The following is a 25,484-nucleotide window of genomic DNA, read 5'->3' on the forward strand; positions in this document are numbered from 1 at the left end:
CCCGGGATCCCCCTCCCCGGCCCCCGGCGAGCTGCCCTCCCGCGGGTCTGGGGACCCCTGGACCCTTTTCCTCCCCCTGCTCCCCCTCGCGAAGGACTCCCAGGCACTGCCAGCCCCGCGCCGGCCTCCATCCGCGTGCTCTGTCCACCACCCGGGCCTCGCCCTGGGGCCACCCTTTATCCAGTCTCGGAAGAAAGAGCGGCCAGGGAAACCGCAGCCCTGGGTCCCAGTGGCCGCACGGCGCCTGCCCGGCTCTGTGACCTTGAGCCAGACGCCGACTCCCTGGGCCTCAGTTTCCCCTTCTGTACATTTGGAAATCGGGTAGTTGCCCCCCCAGTGTCGGTGATTGGGGGCCAGATGGGTAGAGCGGAGAAAGGCGTCCAGGGAGCCGAAGGCCGCGTACTGCGGGACCCTCATCCACTCTCCCTCCCCGTGCCCCAAACCCGGTGCCTGCTGTCAGTCTTGGCTGGGAGCATGACTCATCCTAACCTCCTCTTTAGCCCCTTCTCCCTCACTGGGGCCCAAGGCGCAGTACTGTACTGCAGTTAGGGTTCAAGGACTCCCCCAAGACTTCCCCAGCCTAGGACAGGGTCTGGGGGACCCTCCTTGGTTCTCCTTCGCTGACCTGTCACATAGATCCACCTGGCCCCAAGGCAGGGTCTGACTGGGCACCTCCCCCTGCCACCAACCCTTCCCAGGCCTGATTGGGGTAGGGGCCTACGTTCCTGTAGCCCCTACCTACCTAAGGTCCCTGCATCTTCATGGAGGGGCAGGCTGTTGTGGCCTTGGGATCTAGCTATGTGACTGGGCAAGCCATGCCATCTCTGGGGCTCAGTCTCCCCTTCTGTACAGTGGGGAGGAGCAGACCTGAGGCATTTTCCAGGGCCCACCAGCTCCAAGGGTGCCAGGCTCCAGGGATGACTAAGCATGCCTGTGGCTGGCTAGAGGAGGTACCAGGCCTCCCTGGGACAGGTGTCTGGGAGTACCCAGCTCTGCAGCCCCTTTCCTTCGCCAAGCCAGGGAATTCATTGCCAAGGGTCTGTTAGGGCTGGCACCTCCAGGCTTCCTGCCCTTGACCTCCCAGGTGGCTTCAGCCCAGGATGCACTAATCCAGCCCTGTCCAGTGCCTGCCTTTGAAGGCCCCATCTTAGTACTTCTTCCTGGGCAGGCGAGGGAGGAAAGGAGGCTGTGATAGGAATGTCCCCCACTGCCTTATCCCTAAAGCCGCTGCTTCCTTTCTCCCCATTTACCTTGCCAGACCCAGTGCTATAGCGGGAGGGTGGACCTGATCCTCCTCCTAGGCTGATACATAGGGAAACAGGGCCAGAGAGGTTTGGCAACCTAGTCAGTATCTCAGCAAGACAGGCCAGCACCCTTTCTTCTCCTGTTTGGCACAGTGACTGCCCTGCCTGGGTGCTGCACGGGTGCAGTGTATGAGGACTGGTGCAGGTGTAGGTACATGTGGGGTGGGCAGGGCAGCCTGGGCCTGCACCAGAGCACACCTCCTGAGAACGCTTCCCAACTCCCCTCCCACCCCTGCAGGAAGCGAGTTGCCCGTGTGTGCAAGCTGCGGCCAGAGGATCTATGATGGCCAGTACCTCCAGGCCCTGAACGCGGACTGGCACGCAGACTGCTTCAGGTAGGGTGGAGTGCCCAGGGCTGCGTTGCCCTAAGCAAGGCCTGCCAGAGAGGACAGGCTGGTCAAGGAATGGAGGAGGCTGGGGTATGCCTCCTGGTGCCGTCCCCCATTGTGACTTCGTGGCCTCAGTTTACCATTTATGACATGAGGTGTTTTGACCAGAAGATCCCTGTAGGCCTTCCTGTTGTCATTTTATTTATCTATTTTTTTTTTTTCTTTTTGAAACGGAGTCTCGCTCTGTCACCTAGGCTGAAGTGCAGTGGCACAATCTTGGCTCATTGCAACCTCCGCCTCCTGGGCTCAAGCAATTCTCCTGTGTCAGCTTCTGGAATAACTGGGATTACAGGTGTGTGCCACCATGCCCAGCTAATTTTTGTATTTTTAGTAGAGACGGGGTTTTGCCATGTTGGCCAGGCTGGTCTCAAACTTCTGACCTCAAGTGATCTTCCCACCTCGGCCTCCCAAAATGCTGGGATTACAGGCATAAACCACCGCTCCTGGCCTCATAAACCACCGCTCCTGGCCTTATTTTATTTTATGTATTTTTCTTTTTTCGAAACGATCTTGCTCTGTTGCCCAGGCTGGAGTGCAGTGGTGCCATCTCGGCTCAATGCAACCTCCATCTCCTGGGCTCAAGTGATCCTCCCACTTCAGCCTCCCAAGTAGCTGGGATTATAGGTAGACACCACGATGCTCAGCAAATGTTTTAAATTTTTTGTAAAGACAGTGTCTCACTATTGAGACCCAGGCTGGTCTTGAACTCCTGCCCTCAAGCAGTCCTCCTGCCTTGGCCTCCCGAAGTGCTGGGATTACAGGCGTGAGCTACCGCCCTGGCATCTGATGTCTTCTTAGATCTCTGAGATCTAAATCTTCGAGAGGATGGGAGAGGCCTCCAATTGAGCCAACGCCTGCAATTCAGCCCCCTGCTGGCACCCAGACAGGGGGAAGAGTTGGAAGGAATGTCCCCCTAGCCTTCTGGTTGCTCATGCTCTTGCAGGGAGGGAAGACAAACCAGGCCTTGAGGGAAACCGAGCCACCTTCAGTGTTTTCCAGGCTGCTTGCGAAGATGCATAACCCAGTCACACCAGCTCCAGCCTCCAGACACACACCCACATGTAGGAAGAAAGTAGGGTCAGGGTTGTGGCGGAGGACAAAGAGTACATGAGGACCTGAAGGTCACCAGTAGGACCATCCTGAGAAGCCAGGGGCAGGGGTCTACCTGCCTTGGAGTTGGCTGTAGGGCCAGAGCAGGGATCTCAAAGGATGTGAGATTTCCTGGGTAGAAAAGTAGAGTGGAGAAGGGGCGTGGTGGATCACACCTATAATCCCACACTTTGGGAGGCTGAGGCGGGCAGATCACTTGAGTTCAGGAGTTCGAGACCAGCCTGGGCAATATGGCAACACCCTGTCTCCACCAAAAATACAAAAAATTAGCCGGGCATGGTAGCGCACGCCTGTAGTCCCAGCTACTTGAGAGGCTGCGATGGCAGGATTACTTGAGCTATGATCACGCCACTGCACTCTAGCCTAGGCAACAGAGTTAGACTCCGTCTCAATTTTAAAAAAAGAAAGAAAGAAAAACAAATGGAGTGGGAAAGAATTATAGGCACAGTCACCAAACAGCAAGGATCAGGGGAGAAAACTCCATAAAAGGGTAGAAGGTGAAGCTGGGATGCCCAGTAGGGGTCAAGACATCCAGCACCAGGACTTTATTTTAGGCTTCTGCCTTGGTTTATTGTTTTAAGACAGTCTTGCTGTGTCGCCCAGGCTGGAGAGCAATGGCGTGATCTCGGCTCACTGCAACCTCCACTTCCCAGGTTCAAGCGATTCTCCTGCCTCAGCCTCCCAAGTAGCTGGGATTACAGGCGTGCACCACTACACCTGGCTAATTTTTGTATTTTCAGTACAGATGGGGTTTCGCCATGTTGGCCAGGCTGGTCTTGAACTCCTGACCTCAAGTGATCTGCCCACCTCAGCCTCCCAAAATGCTGGGATTACAGGCATGAGCCACTGCACCCGGCCTCAGTTTGTTTCTTTGTTTTTTCTCTTCCTCTTTTTTTTTTTTTTTTTAGAGACAGGGTGTTGTGTGTTACCCAGGCTGGAGTGCAGTGGCGAGATCATAGCCCACTGCAGCCTCCAACTCCAACTCCTAGATTCAAGCGATCCTCCTGACTCGGCCTCCCAAAGTGCTGGGATTACAAGCATGAGCCCCCGTGCCCAGCCTGGTTTTCCTTTTTTAGGTGTAATGTCTAACATTTTCTAACATTCAGTAAGGGACAATCCTTGTTCTAAGCACTTTGCATAAAGATATTAGTGCTGTCCTTGTTTTGCCAGAGAGAAAATTGGGACACAGAGAGGTTAATTCTCTTGATGAAAGTCACACAGCTGAGTGAAATGGTGTGTGAAATGAACACACTTAGTGGTGTGGCTGAAAGGAGACAGACAGCATACTCTGGGGTTCTGCATCAGGTGCTCAGAAGGAGGCCTTCGGGGGGCAAGAGGGCTCTCAACAGGCAGAAAAAACCATCAGCACAGAGGTGGGATGGTTCGGACTGCTGAGGGAACAGGAACAGTTCACTTGGAAGGAACAGAATAAGTCAAGGGATTCAACAAGAAACAAACTTGAGACCGATTCGTGAAGGGCCTTGAATGCCAAGATAAGGAGCTTCAGAAGTCAGGACAGGCACGGTGGCTCAGCCTCGTAATCCCAGCATTTTGGGAAGCCGAGGCGGGCGGATCACTTGAGGCCGGGAGTTCAAGACCAGCCTGGCCAACATGGTGAAATCCTACCTCTACTAAAAATTCAAAAATTAGCCGGGCATGGTGGCACATGACTGTAATCCCAGCTACTCTGGTGGCTAAGGAAGGAGAATCACTTGAACCTGGGAGGTGGAGGCTGCAGTGAGCTGAGATCACGTCACTGCACTCCAGCCTGGGGGACAGAGCAAGACTCCATCTCAAAAAAAAAAAAAAAAAAAGTCAGAAGAGAGCCAGCAGAAAGCCAGGGAGGGACTGGGGTGACATGCTGTTGAAGAATGCCATCCCAGTGGGCTGGTGGTGGTATCTAGGCAGGGAAGGGACTGTCCCAGTAACTCAAGGGTCTGAGCTCATAGGACCTGACCTGGGACAGTGACTGAGGATGGAGAGAATTTCAGGCAGTAGGGACAGTTTTTGGTGAGTATTTGTCATATTGGCTACCGTGCAATTGAGCATTCTTCATGGTAATTTGTTAAATCTGCATAACTTTACTGTATGTGCCCAGTTTGCATGGGAGAAACAGATTCTGTGAAGTCAAGTGCCTCACTGAAGGTTGTAACATCTAGCTGGGACTCAAACCTCACTCCGCATCGCCGCAGAGTAGGAAAGGCAGGGGCTGACGGTGGCGCATGCCTATAATCCCAGCCCTTTGGGAGGCGGAGGTGGGTGAATCACTTGAGCTCAGGAGTTCGAGACCAGCCTGGGCAACATAGCGAAACCTCGTCTCTACAAAAAAATTAGCTGAGCGTGGTGGTGGTGCCTGTAGTCCCAGCTACTCAGCAGGGCTGACATGGGAAGGTTGCTTGAGCCTGGGAGGTGGAGGTTGCAGTGAACTGTGATCACACCACTGCACTCCAGCCTAGATGACAGAGTGAGATCCTGTCTCAAAAAACCAAAGGAAGAAGGAAAGAAGGAAGGGAAGGAAGGAAGGGAAGAAAGAAGGAAAGAAAGAAGAGAAGGAAAGAAGGAAAGAAAGAAGGGAAGGAAGGAAGGAAAGAAAGAAGGGAAGGAAGGAAGGAAGGAAAGAAAGAAGGGAAGGAAGGAAGGAAAGAAAGAAGGGAAGGGAGGGAGGAAGGGAGGGAGGGAAGGGAGGGAAAGAAGGAAAGAAAAGGCTGGGGCTTCCGGGAGGGCATGAGCACTGGCGAATGGCAGGGTGGAACCTGAAGCTGTCTGGTTTTCCAACCTGGGTACTGGGAAGGTGGTGGTTTGTTGACTCTGGTGGAGTTGGGGGTCTGGTTGGGGAGGAGACACGCTCATCTGTGTTGAGCTGGAGGGGACATGGGCTATCCAGGGTGGCTGTGCCCTGCCCAGAGCTAGCCGTGGGAGCCTGAGTCCAGTTGGAGGTAGGAAAGCCAGAAAAAATGGCCCCCTGAGAGCTGGCCCTGTTATGGTGAATGGGATTTGTGATGGGGCCAAGAGGAATGAAGGGAAGAACTTGGGGACCCCTGTGTCTGCGGTGAGTGAGGAGATGGAGTCTTGGGTGATGGAGAGAGGGTCAAGAGTAGAGAGCCACAGAAACCACAGGAGGGAAGCTGTGATACAGGATGGATATACCTGGCTTTGGAGTGGCCTACCCCGAATCACTCACCAGGAGAGGGGTGAGGCCCCAGGTTGGGGCAGTAAGGAAGCGGCGTGTTTGGGCTGTCCCTGGCGTAGTGAAACACAAGAAAGAGGCCGGGAGCGGTGGCTCACGCCTGTAATCCCAGCACTTTGGGAGGCCAAGGTGGGCAGATCACCTGAAGTCAGGAGTTTGAAACCAGCCTGGCCAACATGGTGAAACCCCATCTCTACTAAAAATACAAAAATTAGCCGGGCATGGTGGTGGGCGCCTGTAATCCCAGCTACTCAGGAGGCTGAGGCAGAAGAATCGCTTGAACCCGGGAGGCTGTGGTTGCAGTGAGTCAAGATCGCACCACTGCACTCTAGCCTGAGTGACAGAGCAAGACTCCATCTCAAAAAAAAAAAAAAAAGTCTCGCTATGGGGGAAGATCCATCAGAAGTAAGAGCCAAAGAGCCAGGGCTTCCACCTTGTGGCTTGTGGGTGTGATACTCCCAGCAGCCTCCAAAGCTGGCGGAGCTAACAGTGTCCTCACCGCATGACAGTGAGCAAAGCAGCTCAGAGGGGGTCACCGCTCACCTGGGTGCATGGCTGACCACAGCCAGGCTGGCTTTTGGTGGGATGCCCAAGGTGCTAGACTCTGCTTAGTTTTCCTCGGGCCCTGGGCTTTGAGGCCCAGCCCGGACCTCACTGCATGCACTGAGACCTTTGTTCCAGGGCCCCTCACCCCTCTGAAGGTGTTCGGGCAGGAGCAGTGTGATAAGGCCATGAGGGGTCTGTCTGCAGCCTCCAGCCCCACTGGGGAGGTGGCCAGTGATTGCCGCCTTCCTGGCCCCTCTGCATGCCCTTCCCAGTGGAACTTCCTAGGGTCCCTGAGTCAGTCACTTGCAAATAATTATGGTGCGCCCACTCTGCATTAGGGCCCTCTCATGACAACCCAGGAAGGGGGTGCTATTTATTAAAGCAATTTTAAGACCAAGCCTGGTAACTCACGCCTGTAATCCCAGCACTTTGGGAGGCTGAGGTGGGAGGATTGCTTGAGGCCAGGAGTTTGAGATCAGCCTAGGCAACGTAGTGAGACTCCATCTCTACAAAAAAATTAGCCTGGCGTGGTGGTGCATACCTGTAGTCCCAGCTACTCAGGAGGCTGAGATGGGAGGATCACTTGAACCCAGGATGTCGAAGCTGCAGTGAGCTGTGATCATGCCACTGCACTCTGGCCTGGGCGACAGAGCGAGATACTGTCTCAAATTTTTAAAAAGCGATTTTACAAATGAGGTGCAGAGTTCACTCACTTGCCAAAAGTCTGACAGCGAGTGAGGAATAGCATCAGGACTCGAACTGAGGCAGCCTGGCTTCAGAGCCTACAGTGTAACCACAGCTTAGACCCACACCTCCCAGACCTCAGGGTCCCTGCCTCCTAGTGGGCCAGACACTCGGTGAACAAATGTGGTGTCAGTTGCCGGGGGACAGCACTCTCAGGAGATGATGTTTAAGGGGAGCAGTGTTTAGAGGATGTCAGGGGTGGGCGGGGGCACGTGTGCAAAGACCCTGGGGTGGGAATGTGCTTGGCACAACTGAGGACCATGAGTAGGCCAGTGTGTGGGAGTGCAGTCAGCGGCCGGGAGTGCATAGAGCCTTGGCCCCGTGGAAGGTGCCGTTAGCCGTGCAGCTTTTTTTTTTTTTTTCCTTTTTGGAGAGAGTCTCACTTTTGTCGCCCAGGCTGGAGTACAGTGGCATGATCTCAGCTCACTGCAACCTCTGCCTCCCGGGTTCAAGTGATTCTCCTGCCTCAGCCTCCCAGTAGCTGGGACTACAGGTGCATACCACCACACCTGGCTAATTTTTGTATTTTTAGTAGTGACGAGGTTTCACCATATTGGCCAGGCTGCTCCCTTTGAATGTCATAACCTGAGCATCTGAGAGCTGCTCCTGTCTCCTGGCCCCTGCTCTTGAGAAAGTCCCAGGCTGATAGGACAGACAGGGTCATGAGTGCTGTGACGGGGGCCTGTGGGCTGCTGGAGGCTCGGCCAGGACCAGATGCTGCCCCTCTTTGTAGAGTGGGACAATTGCTGCAGGGTTGTCACTACGGGGCCTGCCCCTTTTTCTGTTCTGACCTCCCAACCCCTTGCAGGCCCTGCCCCCTTGCAGGCCCTGCCTCCTGGGAGGTTATGACCAGGCTGAGACTGGTCCACGCTTCCCTTTGGCTCAGATACTGCCTCTGTGGTCCCCTCCGGGAAGCCTCCAATGCACAACCCCCAGGGCTGCCGCAGCCCTGGTAGCATCTCCTTGGCAGCTGGGTGGGCTGGCCCTGGGCAAGGGGGGCTGAGCATGCTGCTGGCCTGCGGGGTTGGAGCTGGGGCGGGATGCAACCTCCCTTTCTTCAGGGAACCTTTTTGGCGAGGACAAACTGTCCGTAGGAAGTCGACCTCTGTTCCCTTGGGGGCAGCAGTGGAAGAGGCAGCTGCTTTTAAGCTTGTGCCTGTCCCCAGAGAAACCTGAGGCCTTCAGTGCCGTTGTCAGGGCCGAGGCGGAGGAGCCTACAGCGTGTGTTCAGGGACGGGCCACAGGCTCCCTGCCTGGGGTCCAAGCCTAGATTGCTCGCTCCCCACCGACACCAAAGCCCAGGCACAGGGTGCTTCAGCCACTTCCTGTTGCAGGCTCAGACCAAGTCCCCTGGCACCCACGCCGCTGTATCCTCCTCCTGTGCGCTGCTGCCACACTGGCCCCACCCTCTGCAGCCTCCAATCCTGAGCCCCTGCGGGAGGATGGGGAAGCAGCTGGTCTGGCCACCCCTGCCCTCCCTTAGACCTCCAGAGCCCCCAGCGTAGCCACAGAGGATGCTGTTGGCTTCAGCCCCAAGAAGACGCCGCTTCCTCCAGAGGGCTAAGTAAGTGGGAATCCCCCTCCCTACCTGTCCCTGGCCCCAGGCAGGGCCCCTGGTGTAAGGCCTGGGGCTGGAAGCCGACCCACCTAGGTCCAACTCTGGGGCAGAACTGAAACTCCTTGGTCGCCCTAGGCTGCTCTCGGGGGAGCAGGCCACTGCCAAAGCTTCCAGGACAGTCTCCCCATGAGGCCGGTCCTCCACTTGCTGTTTCTTCACACCTGGTGGCCAGGGATGTGGCCCTGGGCAGAGCGATGATTCCACTCCCATCACCAGGGAAGCCACCAGTGTCTCCCAGCCCAGCCAGCCACCTGGGCCGTGGAGCAGCCCTTTCATGCCCTCCGGGTGCCTCCCCCTTCTCCTGCCCCAGCCTGGCTTTGTCCGACCCTGCTCTCAGGGAGGGGTACCCTGGAGTGGGGCCAGGGCACGGCTCTCCCCCCAGGGAGTTCCTCTCTGGCTGGCCCCAGGGCAGCTCTGCACAGCCTCAGTACCTGGTGTGCCTCCCTTGACATCCTTCTTAGGGACAGTCAGGCCCTCTGTGTGGGCACCCAAGAGAGCCAGGCCCAGACGCCTGTAGCTCCTGCCAGAATGCAGGCCTGAGGGGTGAGGGCCGGGGCAAGGGCAGGGACAGGAACTCCTGCATGCTCTCCATCCGCAAAGGTTCACTGAGGCCCCGAGCCCCAGCCACTGAGCCACCAAGTCAACCCGGGCCAGGCCTGGGCACCCTGTCTGCAGTGGAGGCAGAGACAGGGTCTTGGGACAGTTCTGAGAATGCTGGGTGCCCAGCGGGGGCCTCACCCGCAGGAATCGCTTATACTCTTTCCTGGGACAAGTGTTGTGGATGCCCGGCCTGGGGCTGTGGGGAGCTGGCAGGTCAGTGGCAGACACTGGTGGGCAGACCTAGTGTCTGGTAGAACAGGCTTCAAGGAAGTGGTGACCGGAGAGAAGCCAAGTGTACTCAAACCCTCGGGTGAGTCATCACCGCACCGCCGGGTCTTTCACGGCTGCTGAAAGTGAGCAGCAGTGATGAAGGTTTGTGAGTTTCTGTATGAGCCAGTGAATGGACCAGTAGCAGTTTCCAGGCTCCCCAGGATGGGGACACTTGGTTACGGTAGTTCCTAATCCCCCACCCACCCACCGCCCACTGCAGAGATATGCAGGGGCCCTGCTTCCTGCAGGCGGGAGTGAGGGGCATTCCTGTGATGTGGCACCCCTGTGACTGAGGTCATGTGTGATCTGTGTAAGGGCAGGAAGCGAGTCATTGGTCTGCACCGGGTGTGGGGGCTTCCACGAGGGCAGGACCCAAAGTCGGCCTGGCCTCGTGGCTGCAGCACTTCTTTCGTATTAGGTTAGAGCCCCGGAATGGGAGGTGCCCTGGGGACCACCCCCCTCACTGCCTTCCCTCCTCCACCCCACCCCCGCAGTCATCTGGTGAACTGCCCGCCCCCTGGTGTGCAGTGACCCTGACATCATGTCTCCCACCGCCCCTGCCACCGCCACCACCTCCAGTGGCCCAGCCTCCGCATTCCCCACCCCCATGGGGGAATGCACCAGGCCCCCTTTCCTGGATGCACCCCCACCCACATGCTTCCAAACCCTGGCATTTTCTGCTCCCCCTTTACTCCCAGCCCCTCCCCCAGGCTCCCAGACAAAGGGGAACTGGCTGGATCCTCTTAAAGGGACAGTATCCTGCCAGCTTACTGATGAACTCCCCTCCTCAACCCCAGTTCCCTAGTTATAGGGAATTAGCAATGGCAGACAGCCCGTGAGTGATACTCATGCAGGCCCCAGGCGGTGGAGGGTTTCCTGGGTAGGAAACAGCCCTTAAGGTTCCCTCATCTCATCCAGGTCCCAGTCTTTCCTACCTGCTTCTCTCCTAGATTGTGGCCCTATAGAGCCTGGGTTCTTCTGTCTCTGTGTGACCAACCCATAGCACCCAAACAGCGGCAGAGCTGGACGGACCCCCTAGCCTCTTCTCTGTGTGGGTCTGCACCCTGACCCAGACATGCGCACCCACACCAGGACCCAGTAGGGCACCTGTGTGCCTGCGGTTCACTGGGGCACCCACATTTTGTTTATTTTATTTTTTAGAGAGAGGGTCTTGCTGTGTCACCCAGGCTGGAGTGCAGTGGTGCAATCATAGCACACTGCAGCCTTGAACTCCTGGGCTCAAGCGGTCCTCCCTCCCCAGCCTCTCTAGTAGCTGGGAGTACAGGCCCACACCACTGTATCCTGGCTAATTTTTTAATAATTTTTTTTAAGAGATGGGGTCTTACTGTGTTGCCCAGGCTGGCCTCAAACCTCTGGCCTCAAGTGATCCTCCGACCTCAGCCTCCTGAAGTGCTGAGATTTACAGGCATGAGCCACCATGCCCAGCCCAGACCCACATTTCTATATTTGTTCATCCTGGCTGGACAGGGCTGCTGGTCACCACCCCACAGGGATGCTTGGCTGGGAAAAAGCTGGGAATGTAGGTCTAACCCCTGGCCTGTGTTGTGGCACCAACAGCCTGTCATTCCTCCCCATCTGCCCTTCAAGGCCCCAACCAGGCCTCCCTGGTAGCCTCTAGTGAGGAAACAGGGGAACCCTGACTTTGATGGCCCTGTACACCTGGGGATTCTCCTCCTTTCTAATTTTTTTTTTTTTTTCTCTTGAGACAGAGTGTCACTCTGTTATTCCGGCTGGAGTTCAGTGGCACAATTTCGACTCACTGCAACCTCTGCCTCCCTAGTTCAAGTGATTCTTCTGCCTCAGCCTCCCAAGTAGCTGGGATTACAGGTACCCACCACTACGCCTGGCTAATTTTTGTATTTTTAGTGGAGACGGGGTTTCGCCATCTTGGCCAGGCTGGTCTCAGACTCCTGACCCCAAGTGATCTGCCCACCTCGGCCTCCCGAAGTGCTGGGATTACAGGCGTGAGCCACCACTTTGGGAGGCCAAGGCAGGCAGATCACGAGGTCAAGAGATCGAGACCATCCTGGCCAACATGGTGAAACCCTGTCTCTACTAAAAAGACAAAAAATTAGCTGGGCGTGATGGTGCATGCCTGTAGTCCCAGCTACTCAGGAGGCTGAGGCAGGAGGATCACTTGAACCCGGGAGGCAGAGGTTGCAGTGAGCCGAGATCGTGCCACTGCACTCAGGCCTGGCAACAGAGCAAGACTCCATCTCAAAAAACAAACAAACAAAAAAACTTTTTCTAATTTTTACAAAGGTGCCTGTAGCCAAGGCAGGGTCCCGGGTGCAACAGAGGAGGGTGGGAGTGGACGTCTCAGCCCGGCCCCTCTCCCGCAGGTGTTGTGACTGCAGTGCCTCCCTGTCGCACCAGTACTATGAGAAGGATGGACAGCTCTTCTGCAAGAAGGACTACTGGGCCCGCTATGGCGAGTCCTGCCATGGGTGCTCGGAGCAAATCACCAAGGGACTGGTTATGGTGAGCACCCCCTGCCTTGCACACTCACCTGGGGTGGGGGTGTCCAAACAGACCCCATGCTCCAGGTCTCTCTCCCATCACTGTCTCTCCTTGCTAGTCTTTGGAGTGTCCCCCGCTTTCTGAGCCTGACTGTCTGTCTGTATCCCTCAGCGCCCCCATCTATGGAGCCAGCTCTGTCCAGGAGCTCAGCAGCTGGCCAGCCAGGTCCCCGCAGTTGTTTTTTTGGTGACGCCCTTCGGAGAAGAGGCCTAGGGGAGGATCTGTGGGGGCTGCTGGGGCCGCTGAGTGGGGCTGTTTCCTCCTCACCCCCGCACCAGGTGGCTGGGGAGCTGAAGTACCACCCCGAGTGTTTCATCTGCCTCACGTGTGGGACCTTTATCGGCGACGGGGACACGTACACACTGGTGGAGCACTCCAAGCTATACTGGTGAGTGCCTTGGCCCCTCCCCGAGCCTAAGGGGCCCCCCTGTGTCACAGGTCTGCAAGGACACTGATTGTCCCACACCCGGGCCTCCTGCCCCTTCCATGTTGGTTTTGCAGGGCAAACGTTCATATCTCCTTTCTTGCCCAGACGTGGAAACAAGGGAAAAGTAACACACAGAGGTCAGTGTGAAAAAGCCTCAGATGGCTTTTTCATGGTGGCTCACGCCTGTAATCCCAGCACTTCAGGAATCCAAGGCAGGTGGATCCCTTGAGGCCAGGAGTTCAAGACCAGCCTGGCCAACATGATGGAACCCCATCTCTATTAAAAATTCAAAAATTAACCAGGTGTGGTGGCTTGGGCCTATAATCCCAGCTACTCGAGAGGCTGAGGCAGGAGACTCACTTGAACTTGGCAGGCGGAGGTTGCAGTGAGCCGAGACTGCACCACTGCTCTCCAGCCTGGGCAACAGAGCAAGACTCTGTCTCAAAAAAAAAAAAGCCTCAGACATCAGCTTTCTTACTGGCCATGACTGCAGCATGGTGCTGGCATGAACCACCAGAGTTGGGGCAGATACTACAAGTTAAGGACACCATCCCCAGCACAACTGCTCCCTCTTTAGACACCAGCCACAAGGGGTCCCCAACCCACTCACACTTCTGACCGACTGGCTGCAAATTCAGGGACTCCCAAGACCCTGCCAAGTTTGATCGTTTGCTAACAGACTCACAGAACTCAGGAAAGCCTCCATTTAGGATTCCAGTTTCATTATAAAGGACACAGCTCAGGTCCAGCCAAATGAAGAAGCATCTCCCCTCCCTCCCCTAGCACATCAATGTGGTCACTAACCAGGAAGCTTCCCTGAGCTTCAGCAGCCAGAGTTTTTATTGGGATTTCATTACATCGTCATGACTGATTGAGTCATTGGCCATATGATCAAACTTAGTCTCCAGCCCCCGTTCTTGGAGGTCAGGCTGGTTGAAAGCTGCAACTCTCTTCAAATCACATGATGTCTCTTTGCAGGGCTGAGTCATCTCATTAGTATCAATTCAGGAATAGTCTGAGGGGCTCATGAATAACAAAGATACCCCATTCCAAGGACTTAGAATCTCCCTCCCAGGAATCAGGACAAAACCCAGACAGGTTCTTTCTTATACAACACTGATCAAGCTGGATTAGAGGACAACGTGGCTTGATCCCAGATGGGCTTTTAATGACTTCCTCCTGAACTGGATTTATCCTCAGGCCTTGTCCTGGCGGCCTTACAGGATCACAGCGGGTAGACAGACCCGAATGACTCAGAGGGACGAGGGCTGGCTGGGCACGCACAGTTCCTGCTCCCAGTTCCATAGGAGAAGTGAAAGAAAAACCTGGCCAGGTGCAATGACTTACGCCTGTAATCCCAGCACTTTGGGAGGCCAAGGTGGGCAGATCACCTGAGGTCGGGAGTTTGAGACCAGCCTGGCCAACCTGGTGAAACTGTCTCTACTAAAAATACAAAATTAGCCAGTCATGGTGGTGTGTGCCCATAATCCCAGCTACTCAGGAGGCTGAGGCAGGAGAATCGCCTGAACCCAGGAGGCGGAGGTTACAGTGAGCCAAGATCGCACCACTGCACTTTTGGGCAATAGCTAGCTTTCCTTTTCTTTTGAGATGGAGTCTCGCTTTGTCGCCCAGGCTGGGGTGCAGTGTTGTAATCAACAGAACGAGACTCCATCTCTTAAAAAAAAAAAAAAAAAAGGAAGTGGGTAGGGGAAGAGCCTGGGGCTGGGGGCTGCAGGGATGCTGAAACTGATGATGCTCTTGACACTCTTTCCTTCCCACCCCTGGCGGCTCTTGCAGTGGGCACTGCTACTACCAGACTGTGGTGACCCCCGTCATCGAGCAAATCCTGCCCGACTCCCCCGGCTCCCACCTGCCCCACACCGTCACCCTAGTGTCCATCCCAGCCTCATCTCATGGCAAGCGTGGACTTTCAGTCTCCATCGACCCCCCGCACGGCCCGCCAGGCTGCGGCACCGAACACGCACACACCGTCCGCGTCCAGGGGTGAGTGGCCGGCCTGGCGAGGCTGCCGTTGGTGTGGCTGTGGCCGTTGATGTGGGTGGCAGAGTCTGGCACTGGGGGCCCTGACAATGAATGGGCGAGTGTTTGGGTGCAGTTGGGGCCCAGCTCTGACAACCTGGTTTACCAGATTTCTGGCCCATTCATTCCTCTGAATACCATTACAAATGCCAGATACAATAAAAAGACATTTCAGCCGGGCATGGTGGCTCACACCTGTAATCTCAGCACTTTGGGAGGCTGAGGTGGGTGGATCACCTGAAGTCAGGAGTTCGAGACTAGCCTAGGCAACGTGGTGAAACCCCGTCTCTACTAAAAATACAAACATAGCCGGGCGTGTTGGTGGGTGCCTGTAGTCCCAGCTACTTGGGAGGTTGAGGCAGGAGAATCACTCGAACCCGGGAGGTAGAGGTTGCAGTGAGCCCAGACTGCCATTGCATTCCAGGCTGGGCAGCAAGAGTGAAACTCTGTATCAAAAAAAAAAAAAAAAAAACACACACCCAAAAAATAAAAAGACATTTTCTTTAGTCCATGTCTGATCCAACAAGAAAGAGGAGGAACCAAGTCAGGAATGAGTGAAGAGGCCGGGTGCAGTCACTCACACCTATCATCCCAGCACTTTGGGAGGCCAAAGTGGGAGGATCACTTGAGGCCAGGAGTTCGAAACCAGCCTTTGCAACATTGTAGTCACAGCTACTTGGGAGGCTGAGGCGGGAGGATCTCTTGAGCCCAGGAAGTCGGGGCTACAGTGAGCTATAATTGCGCCACTGCACTCCAGCCTGGGCAATGGAGCAAAACCCTGTCTCAAAAAAATGGGGCAGGGCCAATAAAGATGAGATTACTGTGTGACTTTGAGCAGCTCCTTTCTCTCTGGGCTTTGGAGGTCTGTTTGAACAATGAGGGAGGTGGATACCTTGGAGCCTTCTAAGATTTCTGTGGAGCCTTTATTGACACCTTGAGAAGTAGCATGCAGTGTTTCCACTTTTGGGCCATTGCTCGCTTTCTTTTTTTTTTTTTGAGACAGAGTCGCACTCTGTCGCCCAGGCTGGGGTGCAGTGGTGTGATGTCATCTCACTGCAACCTCCACCTCCCAGGTTCAAGCAATTCTTGCATCTCAGCCTCCCAAGTAGCTGGGACTATAGGCAAACCATGCCTGGCTAATTTTTGTATTTTTAGTAAAGATAGGGTTTCACCATATTGGCCAGACTAGTTTCAAGCTACTGGGTTCAAGTGATCCTCCCTCCTCAGCCTCCCAAAGTGCTGGGATTAGAGTTGTGAGTCACCATGCCCGGCCCAAGTGCTAGCTCTCATTTGATGCAGTGAATGTTTCTTGCATACCTGTCAGGTGCCCAGGACTGCATAGGCATTGGTGAGATTCACAGGTGGCCCTGGGAACAGAAAATGATACTGGGCTTGACTGTGTGTCTCCATCCCTGCCTTGACATCAGCCAAGCCAGCAGCTGCTTTACATACACGAGTGAGCAGACAGCTGCTGAAAGAGATAAGGAAACTCCCAGACCAACGGCTCTTTCCAGAGGGCCAAGGGAGGTCCCCACAGAATCAGAAGCTGCAGCTGGTCCCTGAAATCCAGGCAGAATTTTAGAAATGAAGACAGTCAGCTGGGTGCAGCGGCTAATGCCTGTTATCTCAGCCACTTCGGAGGGCTGAGGTGAGAGGATTGCTTGAGCCCAGGAGGTGGAGGCTGCAGCGAGCTATGGTGATGCCACTGCATTTCAGCTTGGGCTGGACAGAGCGAGACCCTGTCTCTAAAATAAAAATAAAGAAGAGAGTTAATGACATCTCCTCCCTGTCTGTCTCACTGGGTAAGCATTCTGCCCAGCCAACATCTGGAACATCCCAGTAATTTCTGCAAAGAGCCACACCCTTCCCGGAAAGAGTCCAACTTGCCAAAGATTTACTTGTTTGTTTTAAACTGGTTTTAGTTGACTGCTTTTCATTTTGTGTATAGCAGCATTTTGGCCACCTGCTGCTTTAGCAAACCAAGGGAGAGGATGTGAGATTATAAGTAATTTATATATGTATGTTTTATATATATATACACACACATACATAATTTTTTTTGAGACAGGGTCTTGCTCTGTCATACAGGCTGGAGTGCAGTGGCAAAATCATAGCTCACTGCAGCCTCAAACTCCTGTGCTCAAGCAATCCACTCATCTCGGCCTCCTGAGTAGCCGAGACTATAGGCACACACCACCACACCCAGCTAATTTTTTAAATTTTTGTAGAGACTGAGCCTTGCTGTGTTGCCCAGGCTGGTCTCGAACTCTTGGACTCAAGCGATCCTCCCACATTGGCCTCCCAAAGTGCTGGGATTACAGGCGTGAGCCACCATGCCTGGCTTATTTTTAAGGCTATATGCATGCAAAGCCTGTATCAATAAAAATATTTTCTTTGGTTTTTTTCAACTTTTCATCTTCACATTTTGTAGATTTATAGAAAATCTGCTAAAATAATAAGTCCGTTGAATACATACACACCCTTCACCAACGTTCACCAATTCATAACTACCATATTTGGGAGTTATATGTGTGTCTCTCTATATATACGTATACGGATACAGATACATATACATGTTTAGTGACTTGTTTATATTTGTACATATATGTATATGTTGTTATTTATTGATCGTTTGGGAGTAAGTTGCAGGGATGATTGACTCCCCCACAAATATGCTAGAGATTCCCAAAAGAAGGGCCTTCTTTTTTATTTTTTATTTTTGGAGACAGGGTATCACTGTCAACCAGGCTGAAGTGCAGTGATGCAGTCACAGCTCACTGCAGCCTCAACCTCCCGGGCTCAAGTGATCCTCCCACCTCTGCCTCCCCAGTAGCTGGGACTACAGGCACAGGCCACCACACCTGACTAGGCATTCTCTTATATAATTATCAATTGTATCTTATAGTACAGTGATCACATTTTGGAAATCTAACATTGATACCATTATCTAATACACAGACCATATTCAAATTTTGCCAATTGTCTCTATACTGAACTACTAAACTGTCCTTTATAGCAGTCTCCCCCGATCCACAATCCAGTCCATGATCAACATTGCATTTAATCATCATGTCTCATCAGTATCTTTGTTTTTTTTTTTTTTTCTTGAGATGGAGTTTCGCTCTTGTTGCCTAGGCTGAAGCACAATTGGCGCAATCTCAGCTCATCACAACCTCCGCCTTCCAGGCTTAAGTGATTCTCCTGCCTCAGCCTCCTAAGTATCTGAGATTACAGGCGTGCACCGTCATGCATGCCTAATTTTTGTATTTTTAATAGAGATGGGGTTTCACCATGTTGCCCAGGCTGGTCTTGAACTCCTGACCTCAAATGATCCACCTGCCTCAGCCTCCGAAAGTGCTGGGTTTACAGGCATGAGCCACTGCGCCCGGCCGTTTCCTCAGCCTTTCATTGCCCTTAATGACCTTGACATTTTTGAAGTATACAGGCCAGTCGTTAAAGTAAAATGTTTTTCTTTTTTTTAGAAAGAGAGACAGGGTCTCACTGTGTTGCCTAGGCTGGTCTCAGACTCCTGGGCTCAAGTGATCCTTCCGCTTCAGCCTCCCAAAGTGCTGGGATTACAGGCGTGAGCCACCGCGCCCGCCCTCGTATCTGGGTTTGAGTAATGTTTCCTCTTAGGGAGACAGGCTCTGCGGGTTTGGCCTGACACTGAATAAGTGATCCTCTGTCCTTCCGAGTGGATCTTGCCAGGAGACATATGATGTCAGCGTGCCCTTTGCTGAGGATGTTCGCTTTGATTACTTGTTTTTTCTCTACTGTAAGGATTTTTTTCCCTTGGTCATCAATAAACCATTTGTGAGATTTGAGTCTGTAAATATCCTGTTCCCAAAAACCCTTCCCCAAATGATTTTAGCATCTATTGATGATTCCTGCCTGTAGCAATTATTACTGGGGTGGCTACCAAATGCTGAATTTCTAACTCTGTTCTTCCTTCTGCATTTATGACTGTAAGGAAGAGCTTCTCCCCAATATGAGAATAGTCTTTCTGTTTGCTTGCTTGTTTGTTTGAGATAGGGTCTCGCTCTGTTGCCCAGGCTGGAGTGCAGTGGCATGATCATAGCTCACTACAGCCTCGACTTCATGGGCTCAAGCGATCCTCCAGCCTCAGCCTCTCAAGTAGCTAGGACTACAGACAGCACCACCATGCCTGGCTAATTTTTTATCTTTTGTAACGGTTAGGTCTCACTATTTTGCTCAGGCTTGTCTCGAACTCCTGGCCTCAACCTCCCAAATAGCTGGGATTACAGGAGTGTGCCACCATGCCCAGCTAATTTTCTTTAAAAAATTTCATAGATATGGGGTCTTGCTACGCTGTCCAGGCTGGTCTCAAACTAAGTCTTAAGCAATCCTCCCACCTTGGCCTCCGTGCTGGGATTCCAGGCTTGAGCCACCACGCCTGGCCATTTTTCTTAAAGTTCTCAGTCTCCTCTCTGCCTTACCCCCATCCCCTTTTCCATCTCCAGGACCTAGGTGGAGACAAAGCGACCATTCCCTGAAGAGCTTGTATGAGACAGAATGAAAACCAGGTCCCAAGCCGGGCACAGTGGCTCACGCCTGTAATCCCAACACTTTGGGAAGCCGAGGCAGTCAGATCACCTGAGGTCGGGAGTTCGAGACCAGCCTGACCAACATGGAGAAACCCCACCTCTACTAAAAATACAAAATTAGCCGTTTGTGGTGGTGCATGCCTATAGTCCCAGCTACTCGGGAGGCGGAGGCAGGAGAATCACTTGAACCTGGGAGGCGGAGGTTGCAGTGAGCCAAGATCGTGCCATTGCACTCCAGCCTGAGCAACAGAGCGAAACTCCACCTCAAAAAAAAGGAAAGGGAAGGGAAGGGAAAGAGAAAGGGAAAGGGAAGGGAAACCAGGTCGCTAACACCGAAGAGTTAAAAGAAACAAGTACATTTGGCAAATTGATCTTTTTGTGAGTTAGCTTATGGGCAACTGATTGAGGGTCTCTTTCCCGTCTTCACCCTGCAGTTGTGGCTCAGAGCAAGCTGCCAGATCCCTTCTGCCAATGCAGGAGCAATAGAGCTTGGCCTCCTCTTGCAGGGCGAGTTTGGGAGTCAGATAGGAAGCCACTAATCCAAGACCTTTTTGGGACCCAAGGCACTCACCTGCCCCAAGCATACCAGACAGGCCAGGCGCAGTGACTCATGTCTGTAATCCTAGCACTTTGTTTTAGCTTTTGTTTTGAGACTGAGTCTCGCTCTGTCACCCAGGCTGGAGTGCAGTGGCAGAATCTCAACTTACTGCAACCTCCGCCTCCCAGGTTCAAGCGATTCTCCTGCCTCAGCCTCCCAAGTAGCTGGGACTACAGGCGCCCACTGCCACGCTCAGCTAATTTTTGTGTTTTCAGTAGAGATGGGGTTTCACCAAGTTGGCCAGGCTGGTCTCAAACTCCTAACTTCAAGTGATCCGCCCGTCTCGGCCTCCCAAAATGTTGGGATTACAGGTGTGAGCCACCGTGCCCGGCCAGTTCTAGCAGTTTGGGAGGCCAAGGCGGGTAGGTTGCCTGAGCTCAGGAGTTCAAGACCAGCCTGGGAAATATGGTGAAACCCCGTCTCTACCAAAAATACAAAAAATTAGCCGGATGTGGTGGTGTACACCTGTAATCCCAGCTACTCAGGAGGCTGAGGTGCGAGAATCGCTTGAACTCAGGAAGTGGAGGCTGCAGTGAGCCGTGATTGTGCCACTGCACTCCAGCCTGGTCAACAGTGAGATTGTGTCCCCTAAAAAAAAAAAAAAACCCAAAAATCGAGACCAAGCATACCTGGGAGTTGGACAGATAGATCTGTTCCCCCAGGGTAGAGACAATGGTCCATTGAATGGGAGCAGCTGAGCATCTCGTGCGGGTGGCCTACAAGCGCGCCACCTTTCTCCAGCTCACACCTGTGGCAGACATCAGTAATTGATTACAGAATTCCTCCTCTGAAACCAGAACTCGGTGTTCTGGCCATCTACTACTTCCCAGTCACATGAGGTAGAATCCTCTGCCTGCTCACCCCGGATCTGGTCCCCTTCGCCTTGGTTTCCTGTTGGCGTGAGGGACAGGTGGGCACTGGCCTGACCCCTGCCCTACCCACAGAGTGGATCCAGGCTGCATGAGCCCAGATGTGAAGAATTCCATCCACATCGGAGACCGGATCTTGGAAATCAATGGCACACCCATCCGAAATGTGCCTCTGGATGAGGTACGGTCCTGAGTCTGGGGCGCGGGATGGGAGGCAGTGCCTTCATGCCTAGCCCCCTCCCCACCCCACCCCCGTTCACATGCCTGCTGTCCCCAGATTGACCTGCTGATTCAGGAAACCAGCCGTCTGCTCCAGCTCACCCTCGAGCACGACCCTCATGATACACTGGGCCACGGGCTGGGGCCTGAGACCAGCCCCCTGAGCTCTCCGGTTCACACTCCCAGCGGGGAGGCAGGCAGCTCTGCCCGGCAGAAACCTGTCTTGTAAGTCAGCCTGCTCCTCGGTTCAGCTGGGTGCTTTCACTCCTGCTGGGACTCAGGGGCTGTGGGACCTAGGTCAGGGAGCCAGCCCTGCACAAATGCAGCCCAGGCGTGAGCCAGGGAGGTGGAGGCTGCAGTGAGCTGTCATCACACCACTGCTCTCCAGCCTAGGTGACAAAACAAGACCCAGTCTCAAAAAAAAAAGAGAGGAAACACATTTTCTAAAAAACCGGGGGCGGGGCCAGGCATGATGGCTGATGCCTGTAATCCCAGCACTTTGGGAGGCCGAGGCAGGCGGATCACCTGAGGTCAGGAGTTCAAGACCAGCCTGGCCAACATGGTGAAACCCCATCTTTACTGAAAATACAAAAATTAGCCAGGCTTGGTGGCAGGTGCCTATAGTCCCAGCTACTTGGGATGCTGAGGCAGATGAATCACCTGAACCCAGGAGGCGGAGGTTGCAGTGAGCCAAGGTCACGCCACTACACTCCAGCCTGGGTGACAGAGCGAGACTCTGTCTCAAAAACAAAAAGGATGACAGCGTGGGATCTGAGGGGTTGGGGGGAGCTGGGGGCTGCCACTAGAGCCAGGATAGGCTGAGACACTGGGATGGGCAGCCTTTGGACTGTCCCAGGCAGGCCCTCCCAAAGCAGGGGGTGATTGCATAGACTGGCATGGACAGGGGCATGCAGGCAGGAGGAGGAAGGGGCAGGGCCTTGGCCAGGTGCCACCTGTCCCATAGTGGCACTGGGCACCATGTGTGCCCCCCAGGAGAAGCTGCAGCATCGACAGGTCTCCAGGTGCCGGCTCACTGGGCTCCCCGGCCTCCCAGCGCAAGGACCTGGGTCGCTCTGAGTCCCTCCGCGTAGTCTGCCGGCCACACCGCATCTTCCGGCCGTCGGACCTCATCCACGGGGAGGTGCTGGGCAAGGGCTGCTTTGGCCAGGCCATCAAGGTACAGAGCATGCCAGGGTCTCGGGGGGACAGTCTGGGTGGGACCCCTCCATTCTCCTTCCTCCCCAGTCTATGGATACGCAGTGGAAGGGGTATCTGGCTTCTAGACTCCCTGGCCAGTGCCCTCTCCTCCACCTTGGCCTCCTGGAGCTAATTAGGAGCAGGAGACCTCCCACAGGTAGACTAAGACCTTACGTGTAGGAGGTCATTGAAAGGTGGCCCCTAGCCGGGCGCAGTGGTTTATCCCTGTAATCCCAGCACTGTGAGAGGCTAAGGCTGTAGGATTGCTTGAACTAGGAATTCAATACCAGCCTTGACCTCATCTCTACAAAAAATTTAAAAATTAATTGGGTATAGTGGTGCACGCCTGTGGTCCAAGCTACTTGGGTGGCTTAGGCGGGAGGATTGTGAGCCAGGAGTTCGAGGCTGCAGTGAGCTATGGTCATGCCACTGCATTCCAGCCTGGGCAATAGAGCAAGACCCCATCTCAAAAAAGAAAATGAATACATCCCTTCCACTTGGGTGTTTGGGAACATCCCACGCGCAGTCTAGAGTGTGAAGCCATCTACACGTCTCCCTGGCGGTCCTGGGGTGGAGAGGGGGCTTCCAAGAAGGCGGGCTTACAGCAGAGACTCTGTCTTTACACCTGTGTCCCACACGCAGGTGACACACCGTGAGACGGGTGAGGTGATGGTGATGAAGGAGCTGATTCGGTTCGACGAGGAGACCCAGAGGACGTTCCTCAAGGAGGTGAGTGATCGGAAGGCCCTCTTCCCTCCAGAGGGCCTTCCAAGTGCTCACCCCTACCTCTCAACACAGGTCAGGAAAGGGCTCAGAGACCCATGGAAAGAAGAGAGAGCAGGCCAGGCGCAGGGGCTTACACCTGTAATCCCAACACTTCGGGAGGTTAAGGAGAGAGGATACTTTGAGACCAACCTGGGCAACATAGCAAGACCCCGTCTCTACAAAAAAATTTTAAATTTACCGAGGCCGGGCGCGGTGGCTCAAGCCTGTAATCCCAGCACTTTGGGAGGCCGAGACGGGCAGATCACGAGGTCAGGAGATCGAGACCATCCTGGCTAACACGGTGAAACCCCGTCTCTACTAAAAATACAAAAAACTAGCCGGGCGAGGTGGTGGGCGCCTGTAGTCCCAGCTACTCGGGAGGCTGAGGCAGGAGAATGGCGTAAACCCAGGAGGTGGAGCTTGCAGTGAGCTGAGATCCAGCCACTGCACTCCAGCCTGGGCGACAGAGTGAGACTCCGTCTCAACAACAAAAAAAATAAAAATAAAAATAAATTTACCGAGCTTGGCAATGTGCACCTGTCATCCCAGCTACTCGGGGGGCTGAGGTGGGAGGATTGCTTGAGCCCAGGAGTTGGAGGCTGCAATGAGCCATGATCACACCACTGCACTCCAGCCTGGGGAACGAGACAAGGCCCTGTCTCCAAAAAAAAAAAAAAAAAAGTAACTGCATTGGTCGCACACCGTGGCTCACGCCTGTAATCCCAGTACTTTGGGAGGCTGAGCCGGGCAGATCACTTGAGGTCGGGAGTTCGAAACCACCCTGGCCAACATGGTGAAACCCCTGTCTTTACTAAAAATACAAAAATTAGCCAGGCATGGTGGTGGGTGCCTGTCGTCCCAGCTACTCAGAAGGCTGAGGCAGGAGAATTTCTTGAACTCAGGAGGCGGAGGTTGCAGTGAGCCAAGATCGTGCCACTGCAGTGCAGCCTGGGTGACAGAGTGAGACTCCTTCTCAAAAAAAAAAAAAACAAAAAGAAAGTAACTGCAGGCAGGGGACTGGGAAAAAGAGCATCGCTGGGGGTAGGGGCAGCTCAAGCAGAGGGCACAGCAGCCGGTGAGTGTGGCAGAGACAGGAGAGGGGAGATGGGGAGACCATCTATAGCACCTGGTGGGATGGAGAAAGGAGAAGCAAACCCAGGCACAGCTTGGACCACACAGCGCCCAAGCCCAGCCTGTTTGTGCCTCGCTAGGTGAAGGTCATGCGATGCCTGGAACACCCCAACGTGCTCAAGTTCATCGGGGTGCTCTACAAGGACAAGAGGCTCAACTTCATCACTGAGTACATCAAGGGCGGCACCCTCCGGGGCATCATCAAGAGCATGGTGAGTCCTGGGCAGAGCCAGTCACCCCCGCTGTGTGGCCCCAGGCAAGGCAGCTCCCTCTGTGGGCTTCAGTCTCTTCTCTTCAATGGGGGGCAGCCACGGGGGTCTCAAAGGCCCTCTGAACCCTGATTCCTAATCAAATAGGGGAATGACCGACTCCATTGAAAGCTGGGAAAGGCCAGGTATAATGGTGCACACCTGTTATTCCAGCACTTTGGGAGGCCAAGGCAAGAGGATCACTTGAGGCCAGGAATTCAAGGCTGCAGTGAGCTGTGATCTCACCACTGCACTCCAGCCTGGACCACAGAGCAAGACCCTATCTCAAAAACTAAAATAAAATTCAGAGCTTTCCTTAAGGATTTGAATAAAATTACAAATTCATCTTTAGAAATAAAGTGCTCAGGCCTGGCACAGTGGCTCATGCCTGTAGTCCCAGTACTTTGGGAGGCCAAGGCCAGCAGAACACCTGAGGTCAGGAGTTCGAGACCAGCCTGGCCAACATGGTGAAACCTCGTCTCTACTAAAAATACAAAAATTAGCCAGGTATGGTGGCGGGCACCTGTAACCCCAGCTACTTGGGAGGCTGAGGCAGGAGGATCGCTTGAACCTGGGAGGCGGAGGTTGCAGTGAGCGGAGATTGCACCATTGTACTCCAGCCTGGGTGACAAGAGTGGGACTCCATCTCAAAAAAAAAAAAAGAAAGTGCTCGGAGGAAGCCTCACAGAGCCCTGTCCTGGACAATGTCCTGGGGATCCAGCCCTGGCCTCCAGCCCCATTTCTGTACCACCCTGAGACCATGGGATCTTCCTCAGGTTGGATTACTTTGTATCCAAATTGTGGACCCTTTGGGCTCCTGCTAGGTGTAACTTCACAGCAAGTTCCATTGTCAAGTGCAATTTGGAAACTCTGGGCTAGGCCAAGTGCAGTGGCTGACACCTGAGTTCCCAAAGTTTGGAAGGCTGAGGCAGGAGGATCCCTAGAGGCCAGAAGGTCAAGACCAGCCTGGACAGCATAATGAGATCCCATCTCTACAAAAAAATCAAAAAATTAGCCAAATGTGGTGGCGCATGCCTGCGATTCCAGCAACACGGGAGGCTGAGGCAGAAGGACACCTGAGCCCAGGAGGTCGAGGCTGCACTCCAGCCTGGGTGA

At 54.0% G+C, this 25,484-nt stretch overlaps 1 protein-coding gene across 2 annotated transcripts in view; it reads left to right on the forward strand.

The window, feature by feature from the left end:
* LIMK1 (LIM domain kinase 1) overlaps positions 1–25,484 on the forward strand; it is a 37,383-nt gene that overhangs the window by 1,284 nt on the left and 10,615 nt on the right. The window contains exons 2-10 of one of the 2 annotated variants that reach the window (XM_011930673.1): positions 1,543–1,639; positions 12,132–12,270; positions 12,588–12,697; positions 14,534–14,740; positions 20,884–20,989; positions 21,086–21,252; positions 22,021–22,204; positions 22,867–22,953; positions 24,201–24,332. In XM_011930673.1, the coding sequence (XP_011786063.1) occupies positions 1,543–1,639; positions 12,132–12,270; positions 12,588–12,697; positions 14,534–14,740; positions 20,884–20,989; positions 21,086–21,252; positions 22,021–22,204; positions 22,867–22,953; positions 24,201–24,332 (1,229 nt within the window). Of the gene's footprint in view, positions 1–1,542; positions 1,640–8,623; positions 8,845–12,131; positions 12,271–12,587; positions 12,698–14,533; positions 14,741–20,883; positions 20,990–21,085; positions 21,253–22,020; positions 22,205–22,866; positions 22,954–24,200; positions 24,333–25,484 lie in introns of those variants that run through there. The other variant, XM_011930681.1, reaches the window with a different exon arrangement.

This window comes from Colobus angolensis, unplaced genomic scaffold, assembly GCF_000951035.1.
Source record: "Colobus angolensis palliatus isolate OR3802 unplaced genomic scaffold, Cang.pa_1.0 Scaffold120, whole genome shotgun sequence".
NCBI lineage: Eukaryota > Metazoa > Chordata > Mammalia > Primates > Cercopithecidae > Colobus > Colobus angolensis.